This window comes from Megascapheus bottae, chromosome 6, assembly GCF_031878675.1.
Source record: "Megascapheus bottae isolate mThoBot1 chromosome 6, mThoBot2.hap1, whole genome shotgun sequence".
Lineage (NCBI taxonomy): Eukaryota > Metazoa > Chordata > Mammalia > Rodentia > Geomyidae > Megascapheus > Megascapheus bottae.
In genome coordinates this window covers 81,410,527-81,431,198 of record NC_143514.1, presented here as the reverse complement: position 1 = coordinate 81,431,198, position 20,672 = coordinate 81,410,527, and the positions used below count along the sequence as shown (strand labels likewise).

The following is a 20,672-nucleotide window of genomic DNA, read 5'->3' as shown; positions in this document are numbered from 1 at the left end:
TCTAGTCCCTTCGTAGGTGGGAAGATGAGGTGTCCTGTGTCTGCGCACTCATCTGTCCCTACCACCCCAAGCCAGGCCAGGCCACTGCTCTTATCTCCATGCCACCCTGGGACCCACGTCCCCTGCTGGTCAGATCACCAGGGGAAAGGGGCGCTAGGGAATATACTGGCTGTTTCTCTAGCTTCTTGGAACCCAAGGCCACAATTTTTAAAGCATCTTAATTTTTCTTCCAAATAGAGATAAACCGCATTAAATCACAATCGAGCAGGAGAAGGTAAAGCTCTTCTGGCATTCATGCGACTCCTCTTAGTTAAGTGGAGTGGGAGGAAGAAATAAAATAACTGCCAGAAATGCCCTTGATGGAAACAATAGCACAAGCTCAGAGGGACACAGCTCTGTGGGGCTGGGGAATCAGCCTCGGGCTTATCTGATGTCCAGAGTGGTGCAGCCTGGTTTTATCATGTAAATCACTCAGGCTCACAAGCTGCACAGAAATTCTAACCAGCCTGTGGCTCAGCAATGGAACAAATTGGGTTCAGAAAAAAATGACGACTAGCTCTTTGCAGTCCAGAGAACAGGATGGACTTATCTAGGATTTCTGGCCAGCCCTAGAGTCTCGCCAGACACTTACCTATTTATGAACACAGGCCAAGGGACACCTAGTGCCAGGCCAGCAGAGACCCAGCCAGAAGGGGGCAGATGGCCTGAGCAGGGCACCACGCCCAGCAAGTGGTCACAGCTTCTGCAGGAGCCCCACGTGGTCCAACGTGGGCATGAGGGGACCCAGGTACTGCCCCCCCTTGAGGACTGGATGCCATGCTGATGGAAAGACCAGGGACCACAGCCAGGGGATGCCCAAACATGAATGTGCCCAGCCCAGCAGCCTCCTGCCTTTGCAGCCTGGCCCTCAGTCCTGTCTCTGGCCACTCTTCCACTTTCTAAACCAGGTGTCCCCTCTCTATACCCTTCCCCACTGTCCTGCAGCCTTTGGTGCTGTCCCAAAGAATGCCCTGTGCTCACTTGTCATGATTGGGTCCTGCTGCCCAGGCAAGGTCCCGGAGGAAGCGCCATCTGCCCACCAGGACAGGTGGGATGAAGACACAGCTTCCACTGACGGTTTCAGCCCTTTCCCCCTTGTGAGCCCAGCAGGCCTCCCGGGCCCAGCCAGTGTCATGTCCTCCAGCCTGCAAGACACGTGATGACCCCAAGGCTACCCATCTTAGTCCTCCCACACAGACCAGCACCAGAGACACCAGACATGCCTCCTTCCGGGGATCAAGGCCACCAGGGGGGAGGCCTGGGACCCGCCAGGGACACTCTAGAATAACTCACCTGGCCAAGACAGATAAGGCCTCTGCAGGACAGATGGGGTTCCCAGCTTCAGGAGCATCGGGGGGGGGGGAAGAAGGCACCCATAAGGCCCCGGGGCCATGGCACCTCTCACAAAGCAGAAGCTGTGTGGGCAACTTTGCTGTAGCTTATTGGTTGCTCTTGTGTGCCAGTTGAGGGGGCGGGGCTGTAAGTCCAGGAAGCAAGCATCTGAAGTCCTTAACTTTTACACTTGAACCTCGGCTCCACTTCCAGTCTTGGTTGGTTAACTGATGGTAAGAATCTCGTAGACTGTCCTGCCTAAGCTGGCTTCAAACCATGATCCTTAGCTCTCAGCCTCCAGAGTAGCTAGGATTACAGGCATGAATCACTGGTGCCTGGCTTGTGTGTGAGAACCCAGGGCCCACAGCAGAAGGCCTCGACTCCTTCCCCACACTACTGAGAAGCTGCCATGGCAGAGCTGCCTCCCCATACCTCTGCACCGCCCAGGACACAGGGTCCTAATGGACTCCCTTTGAGCCTGGAGGGGCCGGGGTGGCCTCTGTGGTCGAGGGCTTGACCACGGCCCTGCTTCTGGCTTCTGTGGGATCCAGGAGCCTCTTCCATGGGGTCAGTACACCTGAGTAGGGCTGGATGCTAGGTCTGTCTATGTATCCCCAGAGCAGGGGCAAGGAGGGGGAGAGCCCCGCCTGGCCTCAGTACAGAGCAGCAGATTCCGGGCTGCTGGCTCCCTCACCAGGCATGTAAGGGAAAGCCTGGGCTCCAGCCTTCAAGATGGGACCACAGCACATGCGAAACTCCTTTCTGAGCATGCAGAGGCAGCTGCCGACTGAGCCTCTGTGATAAAGGACTGTTCTTGATCACAGGGAGAAGGCTGCTGTGTGTACCCCCACTCAGAAAAGGGGCTGAGCCCCTCCCATACCAACCACACCAACCACTTGCTGTCCAAGGACTGCCGCCTGGGGGACCCCCACAGAGCATGGGGCTCAGACGAATGCAGGCAAATGCTGAGAAATGTATCATTCCAGTGAATTACTTACAAAGTGCAAAATAACACCACAAAAAAACACTGTGTAGCAAATAAATATTATATTCATACAAATCTAGTAAGAAAAACATGGCTTTATCATGTAGGCTGATTCATAAAATGCATTTTGCTAAATGAAGATCAGAACAAAGTTCTGGTGGTGACAACCTCTGAGCCACGCAGCCACGTATCCCGAAGGTGGCTGCAGAGGGCCCTGGAGCTCACATCCCTCCTGGAGACCTGGTCAAGCACGGTTAGCATTGGCAGCAGCTTACCTACATGCTGAGTTACAGAACGACCTGAGCCAAGTCCACGAGCCCTCGGCCGGGCCCTGCAGTGGGCATACTGGAGCACCCAAGAACGGGCGCCCACTGCCTCTGGCCTCGGCCTCATTGGTAGATGACCTTGACACAGAAGGTCTCTTCATTTTTGTCCTCATGGTCGTTGATGTAGATGAGAATCTCCTCCTGCCCGGGGCTCTCGCTGGGTACGAACCGCAGGCCAATGGTGTAGGTCTCTCCCCCTCCCACCTGGAAAGGAGCAGTGGGATCCCTGTCCCAGCCCTGGCCTGTTGCCTCCGTTCTAGCGGCTTCTAGAACAGGAGCCAGCTCAGCACTCTTGGGCCAGTCTGAGGCCCAACGGCACCACGGCAGCCACGGCGCCCATGGCTCATGCGTCACAGGGTCCTCGCGATGCGGGGGTGAGGCTCTGCGAGGAGCCCAGGGCACCTGGGCCACCAGGACCTCCCAGAAGGAGGCAGAGGAGCCAGCAGGGACCCAGGGCTAACCCTGAGGCGGCCCCCAGGGGGAGAAGGCAGCCCAGCCCGGCATGCGGGGCCCTACCTGGAAGGAGTCCTGCTTGAACTGGAGCAGGTCTGGGCGGCTGCTGTGCAGGCAGTAGGTCCTCCGGGAGGGGTACGGGTTGGTGTAGGTGATGCGCTTATTGGCGCCCTTCCCTTCGCCCGTGGTCATCGTGATCTCAAAGGCCTGGGGGCGGGGAGGATAAGGTGGAGAGACTCTGAGGCCGCTGAAGGGAGCAGCCCTGGGCTCCTCAGCAAGTGCCTCTTGAGCTCAGCTGTACGGCACGGCCCCCGTCGCTGGACTCCAGAGCCTGGGGTCTGGGCAGCCAGGCGACACCGGTATCTCCCTCTGTGTGTGGTCACAGCAGAGCTCCTGCAGTGCCCTTCAGCCCCCGTGCATCCCTCCAACGGACCTTGGAGATGAGAGGCTGGCGACAGGAGAGGCACACCAGCCAGGACGCCACCAGCTGGTGGTAATCCACGTCGACCAGGTTGAGGTGGACGAAGCGGCTGCCAGCCCTCTGCGGCCTGACCCCAACATGCAGGTCCTGCACCCCGTGAGACGGCAGCACGAAGACTCCAGCAGGGTCTGTCTGCAAGGATGGAGGTCAGGACACAGACATGGACCTTCCCTGGGACCCCGGGCGTGGGCAGGAGCAGGCTTGGAACAGCAAAGACGCAGAGGCCCCACGGCCATACCTTCAGCTCCTGGGGGTGCGAAGTGAAGGCTCTCACTTTCCTAAGTGTCTGTGTCCCACGAAGGACAAGGGACAGGCGTGTGAGCTGGCCCGTGACACAGGAGACGTCCACCCGCTGCAGAGAGTGGAGGCAGACCCGCCACGTCTGCTCTGGCACGGCCAGCCAGGGATCCCTGCAGAGACGGGAGCGGTCTGCACACGTCCTGAGGACGGCGGGGCCGGCCAGCCACGGCTGCCAGAGGGCAAGGAGCTGGAAGGCCGCCCAGGACACGCTGCAGAGGCTGGGATCCAAGGGCAGGCTGTGGTCAGTTCACCTGAACTGCAGCTGCCATCTTCCCACCCTAGGAAGTTCTTAGGCTACACAGCACCACCATGCCGAGCTGAGCCTCTGAGTGTGGGCACGCAGGGAGACTGTGGACATGGGGGCAGGTGATGTACATTCACAGATGGAAGCACCCAGCTACTCCACCCTCACCCTCAGAGGCCCTGCTGCAAATCCTCCAACCCCCAAAGGGCTCCAAGATGGGACTATGAGAAAACATAGGGAGTGAGTTGTTTAACTGCATGATGACTGGTCTTGATTTTCAAGATGGTTTACTTTAGCCAGCACGGTGGCTCACGCCTATAATCCTAGCTACTCAGGAGGCTGAGATCTGAGCATCGAGGTTCAAAGCCAGCCCAGGCACAAAAGGACCTGAGACTCATCTCCAATTAACCTCTAGAAAGCAGGAAGTGGGGCTTGGCTGAAAGGTAGGGCAGTAGCCTTGAGCTGAAGAGCTCAGGGACAGCACCCAGGCCGAGTTCAAGCCCCATAAGCCCCATGACCCTCAAGAAAAAAAAAAATTGTTTATTATGTTCACTGAAGGATGCCTAGGAGATTAGGTGTGTTTCTACAGATGGTCAGCTCACGAGGGCTCTAACTTCATCAATGGACCGATCCTTTGACGGCTTCCTGATCGCATTATTGGGAGGCAGAGAAATGCAGACGGTGGGGCCCTGTTAGAGGCCACGGGTCACTGGGGACATACTCCTGAAGCTTCAGCTTACCCTGGCCCCTTCCTGTCTCTGTTCCATATGCTTCCTGTCCACCGTGAGGTGAACAGCCTCCCTGCCCAGTCTAGACCACAAGCCCAGAAGCAAGAACTGGCCCTAATGGGCCAACACCTCTACAACTGCCAGCAAACATCCATCCTTCCTTCTTCTAAGCTGTTTGTGTCTAGCCTCTTTCACAGCGACAAGAAAGCTACTGCTCTGGGTAAGAGAAAAGGAGGTTTGATGGTTGTCTTGAGGCCACTCCCCAGTTTCTGAGGTGAGAGCTGGAGCCCTTCCCCTGCAGCCCAGAGGTTCACAGGGAGAGAGCCAAGAGCCGTGGCCCTCCCGGCTGGACCTGGGCAGCAGGCCTGTCCACATCTTCTCCAAGGAGGTCAGGAGGCTTGCTTGTCCTCTCTCCCAGGCCCAGGACAGCACACACCCTCACCAGTGCCCATTTGACTCTCAGATCACAAAGCCGTCACCTGTCACCTAAGAGGGGCTGGGCCTCCAGGCTGCCTCACCTCTCCTCTCCTCCCCGCCCAGACAGAGGTCTGTATACTTACGTATAAATGATGACAAAGAAGTCTTTGACCTCTGGGCTTGGACCACTGGCCACCTTCAGAAACACATCCTGTGGCTCCCTGGGGCCCTACAAGCAGGGGTGGGTCATGCCACCACCACGGCCACCCATTCTGCATCCACCGCTGCCTACCCAGCCCAGCGCCTGCTGCTGCGTCAAGCCAGGGCAGAGAGCAGACCCTCCCCCACCAAATGCACTCATTTTCTGTACTCGTCAGCAGTCAGCTTTGCTCACTGCAAGAGAAAATCATTAGCTTCTTGATTTTATATTGATTTCAATAATTATATTCTACAGATTTTATCTCGTTTCATAACCAGTCATAATACAATTATTGCCGTTATCCCCTGAACAATGGTAATTAATAAGTGTCTTAATTACCATTCCCTTTATTCATTTTGCTTTATGCCCTTGCTTGAAATTTAAATTCTGATGATTAAGGAACTGATAAGTTAGCAAAAAAAAGTGAAAACTCATTCATGAAGCTCTCCTGAGGACGTCAAAACAGCCCCTCAGCACCCTGAGAAGAAACCACTTAGCCTGAACCTTGAAATGAGAAGGCTAGAACAGCCAGGCAGAGGGTGGGGGGGGGGGCGGGGGGGGAGAGAGGAGAGAGGAGAGAGGAGCGGAGAGGGAACGGGCAACGGGAAGCACCACCAGCAGACTTGTTGGGCATCTGCCTGCGATCAGGTCAACAGACGTACCAGGTTCTGGGCCTCACAAATGACATTGGGGTCGCTGCAGCGAACATGCACTGGGGGGTCCTCCCCGAGCATCCCCACAGGAGCCCCTGGAACAGGAAACATGGCGCTGCTGCCTCAGCCCTGCGAGGCACCCTCCCGGGGAAGTCCCCACAGGGAGTAGTGCCATCAGGCGTGAAGGGTATCACTTGGGCAGCTCCTGAGCCATCAAGGACGAAGCACATGTCCCCAGCACAGGCACAGACCCGGCTGCAGAGCCAAGGATTGTCACCTCAGAGGAGGCAGGATAGACAGGGGTGCTAACTTATGAGGCTGCACGAGGTGGTGTGACAGCACCGCAGGGACCCAGGGACCCAGGGGACCTGCCTGGCAGCGTGTGCCGCGGCGGCAGGCGGATGGCTTTCTTCAGGAAGGTGAGCTCTGGGTGGTAGAAGCGGAAGACCTGGTCCACGACGTGGGGCTGGGGCTCCACTGTCAGACAGAGCACGGCGATGGGCTTGCCATCACTCGCTCGAAACAGGACCTGTGTGAGTAGCAGTGCCAGGCGTGAGGACACACACTTGGCTCAGGACAGCTGCTAGCCCCTCATCACCACTCCCAAAGCAGGCAAGGACAGACACTGCCGGGAAGACAAGTACCACCCAGCCAGGCCCAGGACAGCGCCCCGGACAGGGCTCCCCTCTCAACACGCCACTGCTACTTCTCCTTAACAAGGCACAGGCCTTAAGGGCTGGACAGGCAGTCAGAGCTCCTGTCCCCTCCCCACACCCAGGACGTGAGCCACTGCCAGTCCAGGAACGGGACAGATCAACACTGTTCCTCCAGTGTGGTGTTCTGAGGACCAGCGAGTGCCGTGGTGTCCTGCTCCAAACACAGCTGGCGCCCAGGAGCAGGTGCACACCGCTCAGGGGTGAGCAGCAGCATCTGGCCACAGACCAAGACGGGGAGAGCACGCAGGGGTGCGCTGCCAGGACTGGCCAGGGCTCCCAGAGCCTGAGCCCAGGGATATCGGTGGAATGCGCATGGGGCCTCAGGCAAGACCTCAACCATTTCCAGCAAGATCGTCTCAGGACCACCTCTGACACCCCCCCATCCTCAGGGCGGCACATTTCCTGGAACAATCGGCTGGGTTTCGTTGTGTTAAGGACATCAGGTCAATAACTTACTCTTGAGCTATTAGAATAAATATATATGCATAAGCCAGGTGCATCTTAGCTACCTAGGAGGCCGAGATCTGAAGATACCAGTTCAAAGCCAGCCCAAGCAGGAACGACTGTCACCCTTACCTCCAGTGAACTACCAGAAAAAGCTGAGAGTGGAACTGTGGCTCAAGCAGAAGAGTGTCAGCCTTGAGTGAAAAAGATCAAGGACGCGGTCAAGGCCCTGAGTCCAAGCCCCAGTACAGAGAGGGAGGGAGGAAAGAAGGAAGAAAAATGGGAAAGAGAGGAATGAGAAAGGGACGGGAAAGGAAGAGAAAAAGAAAAGAAGGACGGGAGGGAAAGAGGGAGGGAGGAAGAAGGAAGGAAAGAGAGGAATGAGAAAGGGACGGGAAAGGAAGAGAAAAAGAAAAGAAGGACGGGAGGGAAAGAGGGAGGGAGGAAGAAGGAAGGAAAGAGAGGAATGAGAAAGGGACGGGAAAGGAAGAGAAAAAGAAAAGAAGGACGGGAAGGAAAGAGGGAGGGAGGAAGAAGGAAGGAAAGAAGGAAATGTCTTTACTGTAAAATCTCCTCTCATGGAGAGATGTGGAGAAAATGGTGAGGCACATATGAAAATGTTCACCATTAGGAAATAGGGGCAAAAAACTTCTAAGAATTCTTTTCATTTTTCTTGTAATTTTTCTCTAAGCTTAAAATTACCTTTTTTTAAATTGAAGACACAGAAGTTAACTTGAAAAAAATGGCATTGGCCAGAGACAAGGCAGTGTTAGCAGCTAAAGAATAATACCTGCCATGGAATGAGAAATCTAGATATAAAATCCAGGAGTCCATAATGAGGTACCAAAAAAAAAAATCCCTGTCTTTGGAGGCTGGTGTCCATAACTCACTGTTTTGAAACCTGATAAAGGGAATGAATCTGGCATTTCTGCTGACTTAAAGGACAAACGTATATTTCAAGATAGCCAAAGAGCTGACAGGAAGAGCTCCTGTTTACAGACGAATCATAGGGATAATGAGAGTGCTGGAACTTCACCATTTTCCACTGGACGGAAGAACTGAAGTGGACTATGAGCCCACAGATTAACAGCGAGAAGGAAACTCTTAACAGACATACCAGGCAGACACCGTCTGAGCCCATCCTGGACACAGGATGTGTCCAGCAAGGAGCCAGGCTGCTCAAAGTATCCAAGGACCAAATGGCCTCCATGCCTTCCTGCTGAGGCCACGCCCTCCCCACGCCGCCTGGCTGGTATGTGACGTGGTGGCTCTGGGAACTCGGTGAAAATGAACTTGGGACATGTGAACATGAACCTTGCCTTGCTCTTGCAGGTCCAGCTGCTGTCAGTTCACCTACAGCCCTGACCATCCAAACTTCAGCTGGGGGAGAAAAAAAAAATCGTTCTCCCAACCACTTTGGGGAAAAGGACCTGATGGCTGCAACTTGCCACGTGTGGAAGGCGGGAAAGCCTGGGATTTGGTCTGTGGCATGAAAGAATGAGCAGACATATCTCTTCCCATGTGTAAAGAAGATAAAGCAGCTCGTCACTGGTTGGGCCTGGTGGGTGCAAGAACTGGACTGCAGCTGCAGAGAGACCGGTTACATGTGGCCTCATGGCTGCCCTCAGTCTCCACTGCCCTGCACCAGGTCCTCAGGACAGGAGGAAGACCCAAGTTTGGTGCTCACTTTGTCTTTTTTTGTTTTTGTCTGTCGTGGGACTTGAACTCTGGGCCTGTGCATTGCCCCTGAGCACTTCAAATCAAAGCTAGCATTCTGCCACTTTTGAACCACAGCACCATTTCCAGTTTTATGGTGGTTAATTGGAGATAAATGAGTCTCACAGACTTTAGTGCCCCGGCTGGCTTTGAACCGAGATCCTCAGTTCTCAGCCTCTTGAGTAGCTAGGATTACAGACGTGAGCCACAGGTGCCTGACTTGGTTTTCACTTTCAAACTACCACAAGACTGCTGCCTACCAAAATAATTTAAAATCACTTAGTGATGCCTACAAAAGGACAGTGTTTAGGGTCCTCAGAAGGCCCAGCCTGCAGGCTGCTGACGGAAGTGAGCCTTACAAACCCAGACTTCCTAACTGAAGACAATCGACAGAGAGTCAGTCTTATTTCCAGGAAGGACTTCTATCTCCCTTTGTCACCACCCTCAACACCTCACACATACATGTGCGGATGCGTGTGGACGCACACACACACACACACACACACACACACACAGCCTACACACTCAACTAGAGAATGCTGTGCTTCAGGCTCCTGAAATGGCCGGGGGCCCAGGGCAGTGGCAGAAGTCACTAGGCCCACAGGCCCTGCACCCGGAGCCGGGGCTCTCAATGACAAGCTGCCAGGCATCATGTCCGTGCCAGACACCACACGTAGACTTCACCAGCGCCGGGCACAGATGCTGCCACAACCCCGCTGAAACAGGAAGGAGGCCTGCCTGAAGGCCTTTGCCCCGCTGCCTTGCTCAACCCCCTCCTTCTTAGAAGACAAAGTGTGGGGGGGGGAGGGCGGGGGAAGGAAATAAGGACCTCAAGCTAATGACACACATGGCTCCCAGGCCCTGGGACCACCAGCTGTCTTCTTCCCATACCTTGGCGTGTTTCGTGGGCATGGCGCTCCACTTCCCAGGTGAGCCAGTGTCTGTGGTCTTCTCAGAGGTCAGTTCAGCCTGTGAGACATGGGATTCGCAGGAGCAGGTCAGGAGATAGAGTCAGTGGTAGCCACAACTCAGACCCCGAGGGCCAGGAACACCGAAGCCTCACCCACTTAACTCTCACGCCAGCCTCTGGGTTGTAGTTGCCACTGTCACCCACCAGGCAAGAAACGTGGCTGTTGTGAGCTCACCAAACAGTGGACCCGGAACAGCCCTGCCTCTGCCTGACCATCTCCATCTCTGCCTAAAGCCGAGGCTGGGTCTGGGCACCCCCAGATCCAGCCTGGATGCCTGGGAACCTCTTCTGCCAGTCTTCATCCTGTGGGGCTCCCTCCAGGGCCCCTCTCCATCCTGCACATGTGTGTGCACGGCTCTCGTATTCCCAGTGCTCCCCCGGCCTGAGACCTCTCCCTCGGGTCACAGAAGGAGCGGCCAGCGCAGCCTCTGTGACACCTCGCAGGAACAGAGAGGAAGACCTGGGATGCTGTGCACAGCAGAGGCTCAAAAGCACCCACAGAGCGACATGTGGGGTGAGTGGACCCTTGTGACTGATCACCCTCCATCGGCTCCTGTGCCTGTGCTCAGCACCTGAGCCGGGGCTGGCGGGCCTGCGCAGAGGCTCTGGTACTTGAAGGGGATGTGGGCAGTCTCCCGGGGGCGCAGGTAGAGCTGGGGGGCCAGGCCGCCACGCAGCCGGAACATGTCCTCCTCCAGCGGTGTGTGCAGGCCACTGGCGTCTTTGAAGAACCTCCACTCCTGACTGTCCACGATGATGCTGGAGAGAAGGGGGCCGGACGTGAGGCCTCTCGCCATGGGAAGGAGTCACATCCCCCAGAACTGCCTCAGAGGAGGGGACAGGAGCCTGCCCAGAGTTGGGCCAGGGAGGCGCAGCGCCCACCTGAGCTCAGGGTTGTCGATCTCGATGGTCACCGTGTGCTGCGTGTTGTGGGGGTTCTTCAGGGCGAACTCGAAGAACTCGGCCGTGCCCGGGGTGGCATACAGCGTGTGCCGCGTGGTGACGGCCCGGCGCAGCACGCTGCTGATGCTCTCAGCCTTGGTGCGCTCCCGGTAGGCATCAATGACGGCCAGGTCCCTGCAGTGCTGCGCACGCACACTCTGCTGGGCCTGCAAGCACCGGGGCCACCTGGGCACAAGGCCAGCTGTGCGCCCCTCCCCGAGAGGCTGGCTCGCACACCCCAGCACTTCTGGAAACACCGCCCCCCTTCTTCGAGCACATGGTTTGGAAGGCATGGCCGGTCCACACTCCACAGTATTGGACAGAAAACGAGATTCTCCTCCCTCCTCGAGGTGGTCCACTGGACAGCCCATCCTCTCTCTGCCCCTAGGGGGTCTGCCCTGCACAAGCCTGAGAGAGAGCTTCAGGACCGCGGGTGACGGGAACACTGAAGCAGCAGTTTCAATGGCCTCAAGTCAGCATGGTGACCTGGCAGGTCCCCAGACTGGGGTCAAGAGCCTGCCAGTGACCACAGTCCATAAGTGGGGCTCTATGTCCCGTCTTGACTCACCTCTATGGGCTCCAGGACCTGACATCTAGCCCCAGTGGGGCTGCAGGCCCTGAGGCTCAGTGGACTGCCACACTCACGTCTTCTATTTGTTTTCTCACAGGCCTTACATTAAGAAGTAAGACTGCTTTACAAGAGGGAAGGCCCCGAAGAGGCCTCCTCCACCAAGGAGCAAAGCTGCAGCTGCTCTCGAACCCACTCAGCTGGGCCCTGAGAGCCTCCCTGTGCAAAGAAAGCCACAGGGGCCGCTGTGCTCAGAGCTCCCCCTGGATGGAAGCCTCCCTAGGCACCAGGCCATCACAGCCTCTCTGTGCAGCAGAGCTGCCAGCAGGCCACGCAGGAGCACAGTGCCAGCTGCGTGTTAGAACAGTGCCCTGCAATCCACATGCTATGCTCTTCTGACCTGAGTGAGGGAACTCTTTCTCCTGCAACCAGGACTCAAGAGGATGCGGACAGAGGACACACTGGACACAGCTCAGACTTGGTGACCACCCTTACCAGCACGCCTGCCTTGCAGCCGGCAGGCTCCCCTCTGGACTCGTGCAGGCGCACGGACCTCATCCTCTCCAGCTTGCGCCGGCGCACGGCATCCACCTCACAGCCTGCGCCCGGAGACCCCTGGCCAGCCCGCGCGTGGGTTACCAGCATGGCCGCCAGCTCGCTGTCCACGTCAGCCAGCTTCTGCGCTTTGACGACTTTTTTTCCTGCTGAAGGGTCATGGGATGAGTCGGGGGTGGACGTGTGGACTCTGCCTCGAGCACAGCCAGTGACTAACCCCCAGCACCGGGTCCAGGTACAGAGCCCCATCGCCTGCCAACCCTCAGGGTTTCCCGACACCGACAGTGGTGGCAGTCTCACAGCCCGCTCCCGCAGGGCTCCTCCCCCAGGGGACTGCGGGGGCCAAAGGAATCTCAAACCCAAGGAATTCTGCTTCCAGTCCTTCGGTACACCTGGCCACACACCATTTTCCAGGGAAGGCGCTCGTGCTTGGATTTACAAGGTCTGTGAACACCCTCCCCAAGGACTGTGACCTCAGCTCAGGGGAACCTCTGCATGGAACCCCGTGGGCTGGGCACCCCGGCTTCATCACCACACAGGACACCAACTCCACCCGGAATCTGAACTAGGCACAAGGTCTCTGTGGGGTTGAGCCTATCTATCAGACACAAAGATGTCTCAGACAGGCCTGGCTCAACACTGCTCCAGCTTCCAGGCACCAGAGGGATTCGGCTCCTTTGGGAGTGGCTCTACTCATACCCTGGACACAGTGGGGGTCGCTTAGCAAGGGAGAAGTGGCAAAACTGGCCACAGGCCAGAGGCAGCTGCCACCTGTCCCTCCAGCCCAGACTGGGATGAAGTGGTACTCTGCTCAGTGACAAGGCCCTGTCACCCTCACATCACAGGCACCACGGGAAGTTTCCCAAGGAAATCAGTGGCAGTACAGGCTCCCAGGGCCTGGGCCTTCTCCTCTCAGCAGACATCAACAGACTCACTGACATGCTCTTAGGGGTGCCCCCTCCCTCAGCCAATTACCCACCAGGTGTCTTGTCACCAATCCACCTCAATTCACTTTTAGATGCCACCAAGTTGGTTTAAAATGTCTAAAATGACCACACTCAGTCTGAATCAGGTCTGAGCTGCTATAGCTTGGTCCAGGAGCAGGCAGTCGGGCAGCTGCACGGGTGGCTTGCAGGCAAGCGCAGGGCCTCAGCAAGCGCCCTCTGGACAAATGGCTCCACTCCCTCCAAGAGAAACTGGCACAGAAGCTCCAGAGGTAACTGAGAGGCTGAAAGTACTTCAAAAATTTTGTGTACAGGGTGCTGGTGGTTCATGCCTATAATCCTAGCCTAATCAAAAGGCTGAGAGTTGAGAATCAGGGTTCAGTGTCAGCCTTGAAAGACAAATCCTGAGACTCTTACCTCCATTATATAGCAAAAAGCCACAAGTGGAAGCATGGATCAAGCGGTAAAGCTCCATCTATAAACTAAAACGTTGTGCCAGAACACTAGTTTCTGAATTCAAACCCCAATACTAGACGTAGGGAGAAAAAAAATAAAGTTTATATTCTGATTTATGGAGCCTTTGGGTTTAAGAGGGATGGCAAAGTGTTACAGCGTTTTCCTGTTATGAAAAGCATTTTTGTCCCACACTGTCTCTCTACCCAGACCCAAATCTGTCCTGCCCATGCTCTGGAGTCGGTTAGGAAACCAATAAGCAAGTTCAAGTTTGCTTTAAAAAAAACCCCATTTACATCTGCCCCACCTTTTCTTCACTTCCTCCTCCCCAAGCAAGCAGTTTACCACCTACCAAAGCCCATATCCCTGACCACAGATCACAGGGTCTGCATATCCCAGGACCATTGCCAGGGCCCTAAGCTGGCCACAGAGAGCCACGCCTGCCCAGCCATAGTGGACCACCAATGATACCACATATGAAGGCTTCAGCCTCATCTACCCCACCCCGGTATTAGCCACCACCCACCTCATGGGTCTCACAGTTTCAACTCACGTCTTAGGCCTCCAGGTGTGAGCAGGCTGCCCCCAGGGAAGTGGCTGGTCCCCACATTCGAGATGACCCGAGACCTGGTTGGTGGGAGCAGGCCGGAACCACCTGCTCTCGGTTCATCCACGTGACCTGAGTGAAAGGGACACAGTAGGACAGAGACCACAGAGGAACTCAGGAACCCTCCTCATGAGTAGTCCAGGCCTGGGGTGCCACGTGCACCCTAGTCCCACCACTGGCCCCAGGCTGCCTCTACTCTGAGTGTGTCCCGTGACAGCATCAGCAGGAGCTTGGTTCTCTGTGTACCCTCCTCTCCAGGCTCGTGCCCACCGGCATACCATGGGCTTAGTGTGCTCGTGCAGTTTACTTCTGGGTCTCTGGGCCCCCACGTGGCATGTGTCTGATGGGTAACCTGAGCTTCAGGTAATACACTGATCAAAGAGAGGCCTTTCCATGTGCAAGCACACCTGAAGGCAAGGAAGAAGCCGCTGCACACAGGAGCCTCTGCGGACGGACTCCCCTGACAGAGGCCTTTGCAGACATGCCACAGGACATAGGTCCAGCCATACTGACCTCCAGCTGAATGGGAGTAGCAGCCAGAGACCCTGCAAGCTACCAAGCCAGCGAGGCCAGGGGACACTCTCCTGAGGGGACAGGACCCACAAACTCCACACACAGCTGATTTGCACTTGGGTAAGGCAGAGCACAGCTAATGAAGTTACAGTCCACAGACCACCCAGGTAGTAAAGGAATGCTTATGCCATGCATGTCCCCAACCCAACAAGGTTGTATTGAACTGCAACACACACATCCACGTCCACAAGCCCATGGAGACTGCCACATTCTCCACCCTTTGTCACCAAGGCCCTCCTCACGGCATGTCGGCTAGCTCCCTGGCAGACACTATTCTCCCTAGAAAAGATATACACTGAGGTGGGCACGAGGACCCCATTGTTCCACAGTGTCCAGCCAGTCTCCAAGAATCCCTGAGTAGCCACCTACCCCCTAACCCCTGCCAAGACCTGGGGCAAGGGCAGCTTGGACTCCTGAGCCTACAGTTGATGGTCCTCGATGCATCTGGGCCCCAGTAAGCCATCCCTGCATGCAGACCCGTCAGGATAAAGGCCCCAGTGAGGTCAGCAAGGAAGAAGTCCCCCCCCCCCAATTATAGCAGCACCCGGAGACTGAAGCCAATTCCAGCCAACATCTAGGAGAGGTCGCAGTGCACAGACAGGCCAAGACCTTCCCATCACATAATTTATATCCTAACCACTTTGGGAGGTATGTGCCAGTACTAGGGTTTGATCGCAAGGCCTGGGCACTCACCTTAGCTTTTTTATTCAAAGCTGTCACTCACAGTACTTGAGTGACATCTCCACTTCTAACTTTTTGATGGTTAAATGGAGACGTGAGTCTTACAGACTTTCCTGCCTAGGCTGGCTTCAAGCTGTAATCCTAATCTTACCTCTTGAGTAGCTAGTATCACAGGTATGAGCCACCAAACCTGGATTTTTCTTTCCTTTTTTTTTTTTTTTTTTTTTTTTTTTTTTTTTTGCCAGTCCTGGGCTTGAGCTCAGCGCCTGAGCACTGTCCTTGGACTTTCTCAAGGCTAGAGCTCTACCACTTGAGCCTCAGCACCATTCCGGCTTTTTCTTTTGTATGTGGTACCGAGGAATCGAACCCAGGCCTTTGTGTATGCTAGGCAAGCACTCTACCACTAGGCCAAACTCCCAGCCCTTTTTTCTTTCCTTTTTATGTGCCCAGTACTGGGGCTTGAATTCAGGTCCTCTCATTCTTGCTTACTTCCTTGCCTAAGTCTGTTACTCTACCATTTAAGCCAGTCTCCACTTCCAGCTTTTTGTTGGTTAACTGAAAATAAAAATTTTATGGATTTGTCAGCCTGGGCTGGCTTTGAACAAAGATCCTTAGATCTCTACCTCCTGAGCTGCCAGCGTCCGACTTCCAATCACTTTTAAATGGCCTTCAGAGTGGATATTAGGAATCTGACTCCTATTTCTCCTGAGGCAAGAGCAGGAACCAAAGCTCTGGAAGGTACTGGCACTCAGCTGCTTTCTCAAGCCACCCTGCTTCCAGAGCTCACAGGGCAATTAATCCTAGGGCCCAGCCACCTGCATACAGCCTGAACATCCACTCCCAGAGTCAAGTCCTCTGCACGCTGCCAGTTGCTAAGGGTTGGCCTCTGTTGCCACTGAGGGCCAGAGGGCAGGGCTGTCCTGTCCCAACCGGATGTACTTCTTTCTAGGGGAAAGTCTCTCTAGCCAGTGTTCCTCAGACATCCCTGCCCACATCTCTCTTTTTCTTTACCCTGACACTAGCTCCATGGCATATGGCAGCCCAGCAGCCTTGCCCAGTCTTCGCAACAGGTCCGTGTTGCAGCTTTGACTTCTCCCACATGTGCGCATCTACACTTAGTGTTCCCTTCATGACCCTGGGCCTCCTCCTGAGAATAAGCATCTGGACAGAGCTGTGCCCTGCTGTCCTCTGAAGAGAGCCAGTCCCTTCTCAATCAGCCACCTGTCCCTGACCACCACTTGTTCTGGGTTTACTGGACCTTGGCCATCTGTCCCTGCCTGCCCCTGCCCCTGCTCTCTTTACAGGTATTCTGGACCCCAGCCACCTGTCCCTGACCACCTCTGATTCTGCTTTCTTCCTGGGTTTTCTAGACTTCCTTCATGCCAAACTGCAAGGCCTCAAGCATGAGCCTGTGAAGTCCTCACCAGAACCTCTCCTTTTGAACCTGGACAGTAGCTCATGAGATAAGTCTTGTGGCTAGAGCTCATCTGAGGTCAGGAAGAACCAGGCCCTAAGGTATGGCAGGCACCCAGGCAGCGTGCTCTGCCCTGCACGTGCCCCCGCCCCAACCACAGCCCCAGGCTCCAATCACCATGAGAGGTGCACTGTCAAAGACCACAGAAAGAGCAGTCATTGTCCTCCAGCAGCTGCCAGATGGAGGGGAAGGCAGGCAAGCATGGTGGCAGGGAGGAGAAGTTACCCCTTCCAGGGCCCAACACCAGGGCTCCAGACACTGATAGGCACAGACTAGGACACCATCTGGACCCCAAAGTGCCTCATTTCCTGCCCTCAAACTCAGAACTGGTGCAGGAGTCTCTGCCTCGTCTTAGCAAGCTCGGTCACCCCAAGGACATGCTCCAGGTGGGCATGTAGCACCCCTGCCACCATGTGCCAGCAGGGGATCTGCCTCACACTGAGAAAAGCCTGAAACCTTCCAGAGCATTCTCAATCATGGTGATTTCATGGCCAGGGCTCTGACTCACAGGCGAGGGCCTCTGGACCACCCACGTCTGATGAGGGGAACACTGGACTACCGTAAAGCGGGGTTCTGAGAGGCAACGCCCACAGAGCTGCCTGAAGAGGAAGGTCAGGACAGGTGACTACCGATCTTGAGCATGGGCTCAGAGGACAGAGGGTGACATCAGCCATGGTGGTGAGACCAGCAGGCACGTGGTCACCTCACAGAAGGAGATTGCTGGACCTCACGACCACTGCCTCCCACTGTCTTCAATAGAGCTCTTGTCTGCTGGAAGGTAGGGGGACAAACGGAGACCCAGGGCCCAGTCTGCCATCTGAAGTTGGTGTGGTGAGGCAGAAGGTGACACTGAGGACCCACACATTTTCCCCAGGGTTGGAAATTCCTCCAAGCAGGCAGAGCTCCCACACAGCCCCATCCAGGGACAAAGCATGCCACCACTGGACACTGGCTCACACCTGGTTATTTGTCTGAGTCTGTCACCACTGGCTGTCCTTGAAGATGTGACCTGCTGCCATGAGACATTAGCCAAGGGGCATCTGCCCCAACAGGTATCCTCCTGGATGCCCCTGCAAGAGGCTACAGAGTGACAACCTGGCTCCCAGCTGACCCCCTGCTGACCTATGCCACAATTATGAGGGACCCTGCCTGCTCAGGGGAAGATTGCTAGAAAGAGTTAACGGGCTAGGGTGAAGCCACCTGCAAGGCTGCAAGATTCCAGGAGCCATGGGCCAAGCTGGCAGACACCCACATAGCCAGAGTCTGCAGCACCTGGCCTCCAACCAGAGCATGGCCTGTCACTGCCGCCTGCCAGGCATGGGTCCAGGGTGGAGACTCGTCCTGCAGCTGTCACTCGGGCACTTCCCAAGGCTTCCTCCAATTCTCTGACACATGCCTGCTGCACCAGGCAGAGTAACCAGTTTTGTAACAAAAGAAGCGTAATGTTTCTTTTAAAAAAATACAAAATTTACAGTATGGCAGCAATCACCTAAGGGACATATTTGGCCCCTGCCTTCCCAACCATGTGCAAACGTGAGTCCCCGGCGCCGGCCATCTCAGACCCTCCTTATCTCCCTCTTGCAGGCAACGTATGAAAATGACAATTGGAGATAACATATAATGGGGCCCATCTTTCTTCTGAAGATAAGACTTTAAAATCTGGAGTCTCTGCACAGTTGTAGGTGGGTGAGTTAAATATAAAAATAACCGTCCTAGCAGCAGCATCCCTCTCACAACTCTCCTGGTCGCTTGAGCTCTTGAATCATGCCTGCTTCTTACATGCGGTTCATTTATTTCTCCAGGACCTAATTGAGTTTTGCTGTTTCCATATTGTCTATTTTCCAGGCTGCCTCGGATCCTACATTTGTAAACAAGCAGGCAGAAACCTCCAACCAGACTTAATGAGCTGTGCGCTTGCTCCTCTGTGGCCACGGCGGCTCTGCCAACCCCGAACTGTCGGCATGCAGCGGATGGGGCCCATGGGGCTCCAGGATTTAAAACCAAGCTGGATTTTGAAGAACGGAAAATTCCCTAATAAAACAACAGAGGCCTAAGTCCCACCCCCAGGCCCTGCTCCAGAAACCCCAATGGCTGGTCTTGTGTTGTTTTCCCAGAACCGACACCTTTTGGAGCACCTCAAAAAAAAGGTCAGTAGATTTAACATCAGCCCTGTAGAGCCCCACATGGGCCCTCCGGCATGAGCATGGGTAGGCCTCCGGTTTTAAGCCTCAATTCCTTTTCCCCCAAACCCCTTCCCTATTGCAGCCCCCAGTGGAACCTCTGGGAAGTCCCAGGCAGATCACCCTCAGCCAGGTCCACGGCGCTGGCCCAGGAAGGATGAGCAACTCTTAATTTATCATCATGGTGTTCAGAAGATATATACTTCTCACTTGCCCATCCTGAGCTGCTGAAGCTTGGAAATGTCTCTTTAATCTCTGTAATGGGGCAGTTATTCAGTTTGACGCTCCAAAGGAAAATTCTTTCTGGAACCTAGTCATTTTATTTGAGGACAGTCACAGAGATGGCCCACGATAGCATCTACAAACACAGTATAGGCAGGTAAACATTGTGGTAAACACTGTGCTCAAATCCTGACTGGAATGCCCAGTGCCAGGGCAGGCTCAGTAGCTGAACTCAGCGCTTGAAACCATGCTGATTCAAGTCTTCCAATTTCCCACTAAGTATGTCATGCTCACTGCACTGGCGCCCCCTCTTGCTCTAGCTGGACAGTCAAGCAGTTGCTGGACAAATGGCACAAAATCAGGCAAAGCTGCCGAGATGCTTACCCACATTGGCCAAGGTCAAGTGCAGCCGGCCCTTCACCACCGTGCGGACGCCAATGGGCTTGACAGTGCCGAACCCCGCCACGTCTCCACTCACCACCATCATCTCCTGCTCATACTCAGTCGCCACAACCTCGAGCTCGTGCGAGACCTGCACGGCTGGTCGTCCTTGACGGAGGAGGTGCTGCAGAGGAGACAGAGCTCAGAAACCGAGGTCTAACCATGGTTGTCTCCAGGTGGCCTGTGCATAAAGTAGGTCCAACCCACATGGCAGGAGTAGGGGAAAGGGGTAGGCAGAAGGAGGCAGGAAGAACATGAAGGTGAGGAAACCCAAAGAACCCTAGAAGAGAGGCAGAAGCCCACATGACATTAACAGTGGGCCTCTAGTAAGTCCACCCTGATGCAACCACTGAACAAACACCATGGAAGGCCTGGCAGCTACCTCTGAAGAGCAGCCTCTACAAAAAGGAGGTAGAAGATGGCCCTGGCTGTGCCCTCTTGTGCCCAGGGCACAAGTACTCTAGGACCAGAGCTCTAAGCCAGACTTTTACGTTCCAAAGGAAGATGAAGCTGTGGGCAGAGTTGCTGGCAGGCAAGCCAGGCCACGCCTGATAGACAAGCGTGATAGATGCCTGAGGCCGGGGACCGGTGGCTTCAGTATGACTTAAGGAAGCCCAAGCAGAGCCACGGTGAGCAAGGGACCACTGGAAGGCTAGCCGAGACAGCTTGTAAGGCTCTTTGTGCCAGTCTGATGTTGGTCAGGAAACGAGTGAACACAAGTCCCCAACCCAGTAAGTCCCTAACCCAGGACAGGAGCGGCAGGACTTCCTGGACGACACCTCCTTTGCTCATCACATTTCAGCCTGCCTTCCAACAGAGCCCAGAAGCTTATGAGGCATACCAGAGAACGGAAGAGCAACCTCTAAGCTGGCTGGCCTTTCTCTACTGTGTGGCCTTGGGAAGACACTTTTCCTCCCTGACACAGAACTTCGTAAACAGAAGTGTGGGGGCAAATGAAGGACCCAGCTTTTCTATTTCCTACATTTGTTCTGTGGTTCCTGCTGGGCCTGGGGTCACAGTCACTTTGGA

General features: G+C 55.2%; 1 protein-coding gene across 1 annotated transcript in view; it reads right to left on the bottom strand.

Annotated features, from left to right (window-relative positions):
- Nucleotides 1-2,403: 2,403 nt before the first annotated feature.
- Nphp4 (nephrocystin 4) overlaps nucleotides 2,404-20,672 on the bottom strand; it is an 88,974-nt gene continuing 70,705 nt past the window's right edge. The window contains exons 18-30 of the mRNA XM_090335965.1: nucleotides 19,587-19,767; nucleotides 14,019-14,144; nucleotides 12,009-12,217; nucleotides 10,886-11,112; nucleotides 10,576-10,762; nucleotides 9,925-10,002; nucleotides 6,530-6,686; nucleotides 6,167-6,252; nucleotides 5,449-5,534; nucleotides 3,855-4,134; nucleotides 3,569-3,748; nucleotides 3,199-3,342; nucleotides 2,404-2,886 (exon numbers count right to left, since the gene is read on the bottom strand). Coding sequence (XP_090192091.1) covers nucleotides 2,746-2,886; nucleotides 3,199-3,342; nucleotides 3,569-3,748; nucleotides 3,855-4,134; nucleotides 5,449-5,534; nucleotides 6,167-6,252; nucleotides 6,530-6,686; nucleotides 9,925-10,002; nucleotides 10,576-10,762; nucleotides 10,886-11,112; nucleotides 12,009-12,217; nucleotides 14,019-14,144; nucleotides 19,587-19,767 — 2,082 coding nt within the window. The 3' untranslated portion in view covers nucleotides 2,404-2,745. The remainder of the gene's footprint in view (nucleotides 2,887-3,198; nucleotides 3,343-3,568; nucleotides 3,749-3,854; nucleotides 4,135-5,448; nucleotides 5,535-6,166; nucleotides 6,253-6,529; nucleotides 6,687-9,924; nucleotides 10,003-10,575; nucleotides 10,763-10,885; nucleotides 11,113-12,008; nucleotides 12,218-14,018; nucleotides 14,145-19,586; nucleotides 19,768-20,672) is intronic.